Source organism: Psammomys obesus, unplaced genomic scaffold, assembly GCF_907164565.1.
Source record: "Psammomys obesus unplaced genomic scaffold, mPsaObe1.curated_primary_1811, whole genome shotgun sequence".
NCBI lineage: Eukaryota > Metazoa > Chordata > Mammalia > Rodentia > Muridae > Psammomys > Psammomys obesus.
The window spans coordinates 8,523,809-8,537,410 of record NW_026585895.1 but is presented as its reverse complement, the minus strand read 5'-3'; the positions used below and the strand labels follow the sequence as shown (position 1 = coordinate 8,537,410).

At 41.5% G+C, this 13,602-nt stretch overlaps 1 protein-coding gene across 1 annotated transcript in view; it reads right to left on the bottom strand.

Annotated features, from left to right (window-relative positions):
- The window catches only part of Pde11a (phosphodiesterase 11A), a 287,680-nt gene that overhangs the window by 242,971 nt on the left and 31,107 nt on the right, over window positions 1-13,602 (bottom strand). The window contains exon 2 of the mRNA XM_055600598.1: window positions 446-604. Within this exon, the coding sequence (XP_055456573.1) occupies window positions 446-604 (159 nt within the window). The remainder of the gene's footprint in view (window positions 1-445; window positions 605-13,602) is intronic.

The following is a 13,602-nucleotide window of genomic DNA, read 5'->3' as shown; positions in this document are numbered from 1 at the left end:
GCTCCCCCACTAGAGATTTACAATAACAATTAAATAATGCCCATTTTATTGAGGTTTTTATATAAGAAGTACGAAAACAACTGTGATAGTTATGATATGACTGAGTTTTTGAAAACTCAGTAAACTTCCTATATTCTCTGCCGTCCCTTGGGCCATGTGTGCTCAAGGTGCTGTTCTCAATTAAAAGGCTTGCTTGCCAGGAAAATAAAGACCAGGCAAAAGCAAGACTCCTACTGGGGCTCGTAAGGAAAAGCAGGCTTTAAAAAAGGTGGAGTGGTTATTTTCAATTATACCGCATTCCATGAAATGCTAAAAACAAACGAACAAAAACCTCCCATTACATCCTGTACAGCAGAGGAAAAGCTCTTTGATCTGTGAATAGGCTGAGAGCAGCAATCAGGGATCAAAACGGAAAGGACGAGTTGTGCAAGGCATGAAATCTTACTTTTTCGTCATCTTCTGTAAATGGAGCACCCTCCGGAATCTTATTTATCGCTTGGGCCACACCGATTATCTCACTGTCACTGTTCCGGATAGGCATGCACAAGAGTGATTTTGTCTTGTAGCCAGTTAGCTTGTCAATTTCATCATTGAATCGGCGGTCCTAAAAATAAAACAGAGAAAGCGTTCAGTGCAACGGCCAGGAGGTGAGCAAAGAGGAAGGAAGCATGTGACTGGAAAAACTCCCTCTTCCCCTAGCTTTTATTCTCAGCAATGGATCTGATTTTGTGTTTAAACCACCAATGGAAAATAAATGATAAATTATCACGATAATTGTGAACCAGACTGACAAAAGGGAAAAGGGCCAGTGTACCAAGGGAACTTCATTGCGCTCTACTGAATAAGATGTTATTTCATAAGGAGAGCTGGATTTGAGATATTCTATGAGAAAGCACCATATTAAATATATGAGAAACTACTAAAACATTCAGGAAAGAAGTACTTTATTTTGGATTAAATTTATTCTGAAAAAAAAATCTATGCATCCATTTTGATATTTCAAATATAGTTCCAAAAAGGTGTGAGAAGGGAAAATAAGAAGAATGCCAGCTAAGAGATGTAGGATAAATAGTTAAATTATGTAATATATTTTTCCAACTATCAGTAAAGCAATGGACATAAGCAAAGGTCCTCAATGACAGCTAAGACCATTAGGTGAAGGATGTTAAGCAGAATATTTACATGGTCTTCAAAGGCCACCCTAAAATATTTATTAATGTTAAAGACAATATGTGTTCTATAATGAGGAAATCTGACAGATTATATTTTAGACATGTAATTAAATTTAGCATGGCCACGAATGCATTAAAATAACATCATCTCCTGACACGACGCCTTGAGCAGAATACACAGCCCTAAGAACGTGGGGTCTTCATGTCCAATGGACAGCAGGAAACATCATTTAGGAGAAGGAAAGTGAGAAGCAGGTGCTGAAGAGATAGCTCCCTTGGGAGAACACTTGCTACAGAATCATGAAGACATCTGTTCGATCCCCTGCATGCCATAAAAAGCCAGGTGCAGCTGTGTGTGTCTGTACGCTCAGGGCTGGAGAGGCAGACACATGTGGATCCTTGGAGACAGCTGATGTTGAGGTTGACCTCTGGCCACACACACGCACACAGGACCAGGAACACACCCTATCACATGCACATGAACATGCACAAACACATACATCTACCCATAGAAAAAGGAGAGAGAGAGAGAAAAAGGAGCAGACGAGCAATTATTTCATCAGAAACCCGGTCTGGACTCTTCAAATTGTGTCAACAGTGAATTCAAAGCCACTGGGAGCCGTAAGGAGGCCTGAAATCAGAAGGAAATGTGTGGCTCCTCACTGGATGTGTTGAGGATAAAGCTGAGCAGGGTTAGAGCACAGCCTCAGTAGATGCTTTGCTGCTGGGGTATTGCTATGGCCACTGCCATTATTTGGGAGAGTACCCTTAATTTCAAGTTATGTATGCTAGGATATCTGGGAGGGTGGCTATCATGGTGCTCTCGGGTTATAAAAAGAGAAGGGGGAAATAAAGAGGGACAAGATGAAGGGCAGAAGAGAGGGAGGAAGGGGAGGAGGGGGCTGCTGAGGAGGCAATAGGACCTGAGCTGCTCCAGGGAAGACTGTGGAGAGGTCACAGTGGCTTTGCTGCTGCAAGTGCATGGCTAGAGTGAGACTCCCCTAACTCTCCACAGCTGTGTGTTAAAGTCCCTTAACACGTGAAACCACATTCAGCTACCTCCAGCCATGTAGAGCTGTTGATTTTCACTAGGGTTTGGGATGACTGGTACCGACAAGACCCTCAAGACGCCGTGTGTACTTTGGGTTTCTGCTGCTGTAATGAAACATTATGGCCAAAGGCAACTTGTGGGGAAAGGGGTTTGCTTCAGCTTACACTCTCAGGCTGTGCTCCATCATGGAGGCAAGCCAGGGCAGGAACTCGAGGCAGGAACTGCAGCAGAGGCCAGGAAGGAGTGCTGCTTTACTGGCTCGCTCATCCTGCATTCTTGGCACCCCAGGGTCACTTGGCCAGGGATAGCTCTGTCCACACTGGGCTGGATAATACCCCACAGACTTGTCTACATGTCTATCTTCATGAAGGCGTTCCTCCACTTACGATTCCCCTTTTTGAGACATGTCTAGGTCTGATCAAGTTGACAGAACCAACCAGCGCACACACAGTAACTGACACAGACTGGCTCTAAGACTGACTAGGTATGTGAGATCTCCAATATCAACGTGAGCATGCAGGCGAACTTGGAGAAGCACACTGGTCTGTGTTCATTTTATAAACATTTGCTAGGGAACATCTATGATGTCGGGTGTGGTCTGCAGATAGAGCAGCAGCAGCCTCATCTCACAACGTTGTACGCTAACAGGCTGGGCAGATAGATATAAAGATATACGTGCATATATACACATACATACATAGATACATATACACATCCAGGCAAAACACTCACACATAAAATAAAATGAATAAATCTAATTTTAAAAACATAATGGTAATCAGGAAACTGCAGTCTCATGACTTGTATATAACAAATGTTTAATGACTTCCTGAGCATCATCTACATATCAAACATGGAGCAAAAATATAAGTATTTATGAGAATAATAAACATCAAATGTGTGCTGTGGTCATCTAAGGAGAAGGGAGGAAATGGCCACAGAGAGGTATGGAAGAGGCTTCAAGTTTATCAGTAAAGTCTGGCTTCTTTACGAAAGCAGCTAGGAAGTGAGAGCTGGTTCTCTGGAGAGGAACTAGCCTCTGGGTGCACAAGGACGACGCTGAACGATGGTGATGCAGGCAACCTCTGGGAAGGCCTGACCTCGCCTCAGCATTTCTGGAGAGCCAGCTACCTCAGGACAGTGTAAACATGCATTTCCTTGTCACGCCATCTCCAGGCTGGGTGCCAGGTGAAGAAACTGTCAAGGGTTTTATTCATGAGCCTCATAACTTGGTGGGGTTTTTTCCTTTTACACTGCTTTAATTTTACATTGTATTATATATAATATCATCTGTAATATTTATATAATATATATTATATAAAGTATCACACCTATTATATAATGTATTTTATAATTACACAATGATATTAATATTATTTATTATTTTATTGTTTTTTCTGTTAAGATTATTGGGACATTCTGTATTTTATTTTTAATTTCATTAATTTTATTTTTAATTAGCACGTAAGAGGCTTTGTGGCATTTTCATACGTAGTGAGAGTGGGCTGATCACATACACACACTTGGTGTGCACTGAAGTCCTCCTTGGCTGACACTTTCAATCTCTCCATTCACTCTCTCCACTAGATCTTGTACAAACCATTCCCTTGTCCAGAGAGCCTGCCAAAAAAGCACCGCTGTCTGGAGAGCCTTTGACACTCTGGCAGGGCTTTATTATTTCAACGGTTAGGATGTGAGCTTTGCAAAGCTGTTGGCCTGCAGCAGGAGATCTGACTGTGCCCCCTTTGCCTCTGTCTTGTCATATGATTCAGCTGAGTGTAGGAGAAAAACCCCACATCAGTTCCACGGTTGAGACAGACCTTTTCTCCTAATACAAAAACATAGCCTTTGAGGCAAAAATTGACAGCAGTTGTTTTCGAGAATGTTTGGGACTGAATTCCATATTGTGGTGAGTTAATTGTATTGTCTCCCAGCTTCTCTTAGGAATCACAGTGCAAGATGGGCATAGTAGCACACACCCATAATCCCACTCTGGGAGGCAGAGGCAGGAGGATCTCTGTGAGTTCCAGGACAGCTTGGTCTACAAAGTGAGTCCAGGACAGCCAAGGCTACACAGAGAAACCCTGGCAAGAAAAACCAAAACCAAAAGAGAAAAGAGAAGACTCACAGTAACTAGACATAATCCACAAGCTTTCCCTTTTGTTTACCTTTCTCTTAAGGGGATTTAATTTTATTACTACCCTATATTACCAAATAGCTCCTGTATTTGTCCTAGTAATGAAGGGTAAAGGGAAAGACTGTTAATTCATAAGTAAAACTTTGCAGAAGCTTAGGCCTTGTTTAACCTTTAGAAAGGCCTTCCTGTCTCCAGATATATCTGAGACTGCTGACTATCTATCCTAGAGGCACTGTGAGCGAAGAAGGTTGCCGTGTTCACAGCACTGACTGCTAACTCCGGGGAGGAAGACCTCCTAAAGTGTGAGCATAGAGAAGTTCTGTTTAGGGCAAAGGGCAAATCCATGGGGCTGGAGAGAGGGCTCAGTCATTAAGATTACTTGTGGCCTTTGCAGAGGACCTGGGTTCAGTTCCCAGCACCCACACGGCAGCTCAAACCATCTGTAACTCCTGTTCTAGGGCATCCAAGGGCCCCTTCTGACCTCAAGGGGCACATATGTGCAGGTAACACTCATACCCCTAAAATAAAATAAAAAATCTAATTTTTAAGTATTATAAATTCCAAACTGAGGTTTAATAATCAAATGTATTCCTTTACTTCCCTAAATTATAGACATGAAAACTAAACATTGCTATGTTTCTACTATGAGTACAGCTAAATTTTTATATATATATTTAACTAATACTATACCATAAAAACATATCATACAGATGGAAGTCCTTGTCTTCTTTAAATATTTAAATTTGTTTCTAAAAATTAAGGTCATTATTAAAAATAAAGAACTTTTTGGACCTGACACAGAACTGAACTAGCAGCTACCTGTAGGCAAAGGGCAAGGGGGTTACAGAGAAGTAAGCAAAGAGATTAGAAGGTGAGGCCACAGCACTTCTTGGGGGGGGGGGGTGGAGAGGAGAAAATAGTGGAAAAATTGAGCCTTGGGTTTCAATCTAAGGAAAGTTTAGGTAGAAATGCCATTTCCTGGGATGAAGGAGATTGAGGTGAAAGTGAATGTGTAAGGAGAACAAAGAAAGTCAGTGGATCAATCTACTAAGCAAGGCAGGCTGCACCATCCGAGCATCCGACTCTGCTCTCTGACTACACGTGAGACAGCTTCAGGATGCCCAGTGCCTGCCTTCCAAGCAGCCCAAACTGAATCACCCAGCACTGAACATTTCTGTTTTGAATCTCCTATTCCAAATGTGCATGACAACCATTAAATCATAAAGAGTAAGACCAAAGAGTGCATTGATGGGGAATCCCAAGAAGTGAAGGAAGATGGAGATGGGTGGTGGGCAGCACAGGCTGCCCACCTGTGGAGTGCACTGTCATGGGCTGGACTTGAAATCCCGCCTCCGACAGGCCTGGCTGTCTGCACTGCCCTTTGTGTCTTTGGCCTTCACGACAACCTGCTTCTCTGCAGAAAAGTTTCCTTTCCACCAAAGTCCAACCACTGGGCCTGAGCCAAACCCATCCAACGTATCCAAAGTCATCTGAGGACAGCAGACGGGGGAATCGGTGTTTTGGTTTGGGTGTTTCTGTCTTATTGACTTTTTAAAAATTTGTTTCAATTTTCATATTTTGGTTTTTGTATTTACTTTTTTTTGAGGGAGAAAAAAAACATGAAGTTATATGAAAAGGAGTTCAGGGAGAGGAAAGAATACAATCAATATATTGTGTGCAAAATATTTTAATAAAAAGTAAAAAAAAAATAGATGTCTCCTAAAGAATGACAACTGGGGTTGAGTCTGGCCTCTACACCCATATACACATACACACAGAGAATATTTCTCCTGGAAAGATGAAAAGTGTATACACACACACACACACACACTCAGAGAAAGGGAGAGTGACAGAGACAGAGAAAGACAGAGAGATTATGTACTAGAGGGCTTTAGGAAGGTGGGTGTTGGTGTGACTAAGTCTTCATTTTTGAAAGACTGCTTGGCTGCATTTGAAGAACGAATTGGAAGAAAGAACTCTATAGCATGCGGTAGTAGAAAATGGACTGAGCTGAAACACACTTTGAACATAAAATCACTAGGATTTTCGTGAGTTGATAAAGAACTCAAACCCTCCTCTATGTTTCTTTGTTTCTCGTGCAGGATTTAGGTGAATAGTGGGGAGGTTCGTCAAGTGAGAGCAGGTTTCCAGATTGGGAATGTGGGTTTCATTGTGGGCATTTTGAAGTTTAGTTGACTATGGGTCATCTAACATGATGAGGATCTCCCTAGAGTGTGTGTGTGTGTGTGTGTGTGTGTGTGTGTGTGTGTGTGTTATTTTGGTTAAAGAAACTCGAAAAAGAAAATACAGACTCTTTCGCTAAGAATGTAAATGCTGCCTAACAACCTTTCATCCAAAGCTAGAAATCAGTAAGTTTCCCAAATAGCCAGTCAGATACAGAGGAAGCAGGATCAGCACCGAGGTAGCCCAAGTCCCGTGACCTTGAGCTGATTTGCTTCTAAAGATGGAACCCTAAACCGGAACCTAGCAATGCCTCTAGGGCTCTGGTGCAGTATCACCAGCAGAATGGTAGCCGGTTTCTACTCATCTCCCTGAGGACAGGGGAATAAGAGCTGATCTATCACGGGCACATCTAATAACCTCAGGCAAAGGCTCCTTTAATAAGGTTGTTAAAATCCAGAATGAGTTTGTGGTAGACTCTTCTTGCTTCAAGAATTTCCATGTCATAATATTTTTCCCATCAAGTAGTTTAAGTATAACGACTCTTCATAAGCAGAGGGTTCTAAGTGCCTTTTGGGCAAGTCCTAATTTTTTTATGTGATGCTCAGCTAAGATTTCTAACATTTGAAAAGACAAAGTCCAAAGACCAAAAACATTTTTTTTTTCTTTTTGGCAAAATAATTGAACTGTGGCCCCTGCCTAAAAAAGTGCAGTTCCATAGATTCGTGGCTTAAGATCTTCAGCGAGATCAGGTAGTTCAGCCTGGTGGCCGGCATAGCCAGAAAACGGGCTCCTACCCTCAAGATCCGTTTAGGATGTGGGAAAGCAACCTCTGCAGCCTGAGCCTTCAGGTCCTTGGAAAAGAGTAGTATTCGTTTTGTCTACGTACCCCGCCAGCCCCCGGGACACATTTTTATGAGCACATACAAAGGCTGTTACAGTTTGAAGAGGAAGTGTGTCTCCCCTCCCCCCACGGTCTCATGAATGCTTGGTCTCCAGCTGGTCGTGCCTTTTGGAGAAATTTTAGAGCAGTGGTTCTCAGCCTTCCTAATGCTGTGACCCTAACACAGTTCCTCATGCTGTGCTGACCCCCAACCATAAAATTATTTCCTTTGCCACTTCGTTGGTGTGATTTTGTTACTGCTATGAATCGTAATGTAAACGTCTTTGTTTTTCGATGGTCTTAGGCGAACCCTGCGAAAGGGTCATTCGACCCACAGGTGGAGAACCACTGTTTTCAAAGGTGCTGTCTGTTTGGTAGAAGTGGAATACCAGGACCGTGGCTTTGAAGGTTAGGCTTGATCCACAGTCAGCCCCTGTCCTCCACTTCCCGAAACCTCATGGGGACCAAGTTCCAGGACCACATGCTCTATCCACCAAGCCAAACACTCAGCTGGAAACTGTGGCTTTAATCCAACATAAACCTTCCCTCCTTTTAAGTTGCTTTGTCAGATATTTGTCACAGAGGAGAGAAAAGAACCAAATACAAAGGCTTAGAGCCAAATATCATCCATTCTTTTCTCCCAGTATCTGAGAGAAAGCATCCTGGGCTGGAGTCAGGCAGGTCTCAGACTCATGGCAAGGGTGAGCTGTTTAAGATCTCTTTTGCCTGTATGTAAACACTGGATCTCTATTCTCACACGTTACAGGAACATTTTCTATGCTCATCATTAAACCATGAATGGGTCTGAACCACCCTGTCTTCTGTAAGGATGATTTTATAAACAGCACTCTCAAACCCACACACACCACATATGGCCCTTCAAATCCAAGACGCTCAAACCTCTCAAGTCCAACATCCACACAATGGTAGGTATGCTTTCAGGACCAGCAGCCTCGGAAGCATATAATAGCAAAACACTTTATTAATTCCATGGGGCTTTCAACTGGATTTGATTATAGATGATCGTGCCCATTCATTTCAGCACATGCACGCACACATGGCATTTCTGCACTCTGTGGACACTTTCATGTGTGCACGAGAACAGCCTTGGCAACTCATGTGAGCACTGCAGTCACCTGGGGCCCTTTGGGAAACTGATGCCTTCACTCCACCCAGAGCAGTTAAATACTAAGAGGTAGTGGATGGGGTTACTTCAGAGATCTGTCTGTTAGTTAGCATTAAAATCCATTGAATTAAATCCAAGGTCTCTGGGATCTGAAGAAAACAGACTACAAATAATACTTCAGGGTTTTCAGGACAATTTGTTTATTTGTCATATTTTCCTTAAAGGGATGGATCTGTGGATCTTTCATAATACCTGCAAACCTCACCAGATGTGAAGACCAAGCTTTGTTCCACATTTCCACCACACTGTTTTTCAAATGCTAAAGTATTTGATATAGAGTATTGTGGTATAGAGAAACACAAAGTATAAAACAAATAAATAAATAGTATGTTGAAACCACAGCCAAACTCTCTAGGAATCAAAAGGAAAGTGCTTTTATTGGTTCATCAATGCATAAGTAATTATTTAATTTTGGTTCAAAAAACCATCTCTGTGCTGTCTAGTTTTATGTCAACTTCATACAAGCTATAGTCATCTTGAAAAAAGGGAACCTCAATTGAGAAAATGCCTCTATAAGACTGACTCTGCAGGACACTGGTTCTTAGCCTGTGGGTTGCAACCCCCCTTGGGGGGTCGCAAATCAGATATCCTGCATATCAGATATTTGCATTATAACTCATAACAGTGGCAAAATTACAGTTATGAAGTAGCAACAAAATAATTTTATAGTTTGGAGCTCACCACAACGTGAGGAACAGTATGAAAGTGTCCCAGCGTCAGGAAGGTTGAGAACCACTGCTGCAGGGTGTTTTCTTAATTAGTAATTTAATGGGAGAGGCCCAGCCTATGGTGGGTGAGGCCATCCCTGGGCTGTGGGTTCCAAGTTCTAAAAGAAAGTAGGCTGAGGAAACCATGGAGAGCAAGACAGTGAGAGAACCCATCCCCGGCCTCTGCATCCGCTCCTGCCTCCAGGTTCCTGGCTTGTTGGAGTTCCTGCTCTGACTTCCTTCGACAACAGAACAGCGGAACAGCGGAACAGCGATGTGGAAGCGTAAGCTAAATAAACCCTTTCCTCCCAAGTTGCTTTTGGTCCTGGTGACTCATCCCAGCAATAGTAATCCTAGTAACACAATCTCCTTACCTTGGGAATTTAGCCCAGAAGATGCTTGAGAGACAAAAGTCTGTATGTTTCTTTTGTTGTTGTTGGTTGGTTGGTTGTTTTGGTTAGATTTTAATGATTTGAAATGTTCTATCCTGTCTTCCTTTATGGAAAGAACAACTAATTGTTGTGAGTTGATGAAAGGTTTGAGATTATACAGCACAAACGCAAAGACATCATATGCAGTAACTTGATATCTAATGCTTTGTGCCTCCTAATTCTGTTCTTGCTGGGAAGAATACAAAATCATCACTGTTGTTCTCGGTGTGTGTTTGTAAAGTGTCATCACAGTAAACAAAATTCTTGTTGCTGAATCCTCCCACAAATAACATGTAATGTTCTGAATGGTAAAAATAGTATCAAAAACACTTTGTGACTTTGGAAGCTTCGGTCCAGCTCAGGAGCATGGTTAATGCAGGGCAGTCTGTGTGTATAAGGGTCAAGATCTAGCTGATAAATACAGAATGAGCTGTCTTTTATTTAAGCCTTCTAAATTGAATTGGTGGTTAGCGGACTCCATAAAAACTTTTAATATGTGCCTTTGGAGCAATCACAGTTGTCATGTGCCGTTGGGAGGCTTCACTCCCTTCAGTTCTGCTGGAGTCAGCTCTTTTGGCTCTCTTGTTTCTCTGTCCTCCTGCTCTTGTCCGGCACTTCCTTTTGATCCTGTCCTGTTGTCATTTATTATTTATCTTTCCTCACGCTTATTACATCTCAGAGGCAGAAACCGTGTGAAAATGGAAGGACCGCTGCACAGATGAAAACGAAGTGCAGGTGAGCTCAGAAACAGAAAAACAACGTGCTTTAATGGATTCCACGGATTCTACATAGATGCATTGTCAGTGTGTAAATGGGTTATACAGTTAAATAACACGCCACACTCTTTAAGCTTTGGAGGGGGTAGTTTAAACATCTGTGAAGAGGCCAGTGTCTGAAGGGAGCTACAGCTAGAAAGGCCAGGAAGCCGGCAGACACAATAAGGGATTGATTGTCACAGAGCTGTGGTTCAGCTGCTAGACAGTCAGGAACCAAGAAACATGGGGTGAAAGCCAAGGTCAAGGCATCTGTGTACATACACCAGGATAGGGGTGGGGAGGGTTGGGATTATCCACTTGTTAAAACCCCAAAGGGGTCACTCCAACACAGTATTCTGAAAACCCTTCTTACGATAGCCCATGAAACAACCTGAAAAATGGCCCCCAAATGAAATGGATTTGTAAACTGCTGTGGTCGTAAACTCCTGATATTTCCCATGTTTGTGCCAAATTACTATAATTTCAGCACCATCTATTTAACTACATTTCTGAGTTTTATTGTTACTATAGTGGAATTTACTATTAATGTTTAACAAAAAGCCATTTATTTAAAGTATGCTTTCCAAGTCTCCGAAACATTGTTAACTACAACTTAGAATAAAACATACTTTTAGATGTTTTTGATTATTGTTTCTTGTTGAACATCATAATAGAGATATTAATATGGATTTGATATTAAAGTAGTTTTCAAGACAGTAATTATAATAGTAAGGACTGTTCTAAAGTGGAAAAATTAGCAGCCTAGAAAGTCACATGTGGTGTGTGTGTGTGTGTGTGTGTGAGTGTGTGTGTGTGTGTGTGTGTGTGTGTATGTGTCTGATGAATGTACACCATAGCACATTTGTGGAAGTCAGAGGACAACTTGTAGAGAAGTCACTTCTCTCCTTCTATTACATAGGTTTCAAAGTCAACCCTAACCCTAACCTAACCCTAGCCCTAACCCTAACCCCAACCCTAACCCTAACCTAACCCTAACCCTAACCTAACCCTAGCCCTAACCCTAACCCCAACCCTAACCCTAACCTAACCCTAACCCTAGCCCTAGCCCTAACCCTAACCCTAACCCTAACCCTAGCCTTAACCCAACCCTAACCCTAACCCTTACCCTAACCCCAACCCAACCCCAACCCCAACCCTAGCCCTAACCCTAACCCCAACCTTAACCCTAACCCCCTAACCCTAACCCTAACCCTAAACGTAACCCTAACCCTGGCAAGTACCTTTACTTACTGACTCACCTCTCTGGCCCAGCTATTCTTATTTACTTTCAGTCTTAGTGAGCAGCCTTTGTTTATTCACTACTGATGGTAATATAGAATACAAACAGAGAAGAACTATGTAATTAGGAAAAATACTTTTAAGTTTCATACTCTTCAATTCACTAGTTTAACTCCTAGGAATTTAAAATAAGAGAAACTGAATAATACCTGAATATTCAATGAGAAACTGATTATAGTATGGTGAACTCATAATATCATATAAAGTTATAGGTTATTATTTTACAGATTAGAAATAATTGTTTATTATGATATGAGAAAAGTTATATTTTTAAAAAGTGGTTTGTAGAGCAGTTAAATTAACACAGTTTCCTGAGGGGTAAGGAGAAAACCACCCAGGACAGAATTATAGCTTCAAAACTGTCATCTGAAGAGACAGGACATTATGTTACTGGATTGTAAAATATACCAGATGACAGCTGTCAAGCTGGAGATGGATCAATCCTAACAAATAACATAAACATTAAAAACACACACCATTGCACTCTGTGGTTTAGAAGGATATAAGTGTAGGTCTAAGCTAGTCTGAAACTAAATGACTTTGTTATTCTTTTTAAGCTGTCATCATCCTGGAAATAAAACCCTTTATCATAAAAATTAGGCCCGATTGAAATGCTGTATAGAATACTAAAGGAGTTTAATGGTATTGTCTAAAATAAGCCAGAAAACAGGATAGAAAGACAGCCCAGTTGGACAATGTACATCAAGTGGCCCTTTCAACTCAGATTGATTCTGGCTTCAGTGTTAAACATTGCAACCTCTCACATAACAAAGCATCCTGATTTTCCAAAAGAACCAACGTTGGAAACTGAAAATTAGCAGTAGCTAATATTTGTTCTCAAAAAAAAAAAAAAAAAAAAAAAAAGAGGCTATAATTTGAACTGGTTGATGAAAGTCTGGATGCAAATGGCACAAACAGCCCCAACAGCCTGCGTGAGAAACAGCCAAGAACTAAGCACTGTGAAAAAGATTTAGCTACAGCCTGACACCATTTTCCACCTTTTATGTGGGTCCCTAGGCCTAGTATACATCCCTGCATCCCTGAATCCTTTCTTCCTCAGCCTCACGTCTCCCTAAAGAAGGTTCAACACTCTGAGATCTTCAAGATGAAGAGCAGATGACTTTGAAGTCTAAGAGTCTCTTTCTTGTGACTGTGACACCAAAATTCCAAAAACATCCAGTTGACAAGAAAAGCAAGAGTAGGGTAGAAGACGCCGTGGCCTTCTCCAAAGAGGACCTGGTGTGTTTCAAGTAAGAGTAGATTGCTGGAGAGAGAACTAAGCAGGTTCTCCTAAAAGATGAATTTTTTTTTTCTCAACAAACATTATTGACAGCTGTCAACCAGTTATAGATAAATATTGAAGAGATTATTCAAATAGAGGAAAAATATTATGCTGTTCAAGTTGTTTTTTTTTTTTTTCACACCATCCCAAGAGATATACTCTTCCATGATACAGTGGTGAACTAAGTCACATAAGTGAAGAGTTGTGTGAAAGTTTTACCAAAAGCTAAACCTTTAAAAATTATGGGAGATACTAGTATTATGTTCAAGGAAGGCATTGCATGACTTTTCCTGGGAAGAGGTAAATAAACATCTATTGATGTCAGATATGGTACCTGCAATAGACCAAAATGAGGATTCACCTTAAGTCTAGCTTGGTGAACCAAAGAGTTCAGTTGGGGTTACTTACTGAGCAAGTGTAGGGAGTTACCTGCAGGAGGGTGGTATAGAAGGAATCTCTTGTGTACTGGATGGATGCAACGCCTGTCAATCAAAAAACAAAAACAAACCCTATGGCTT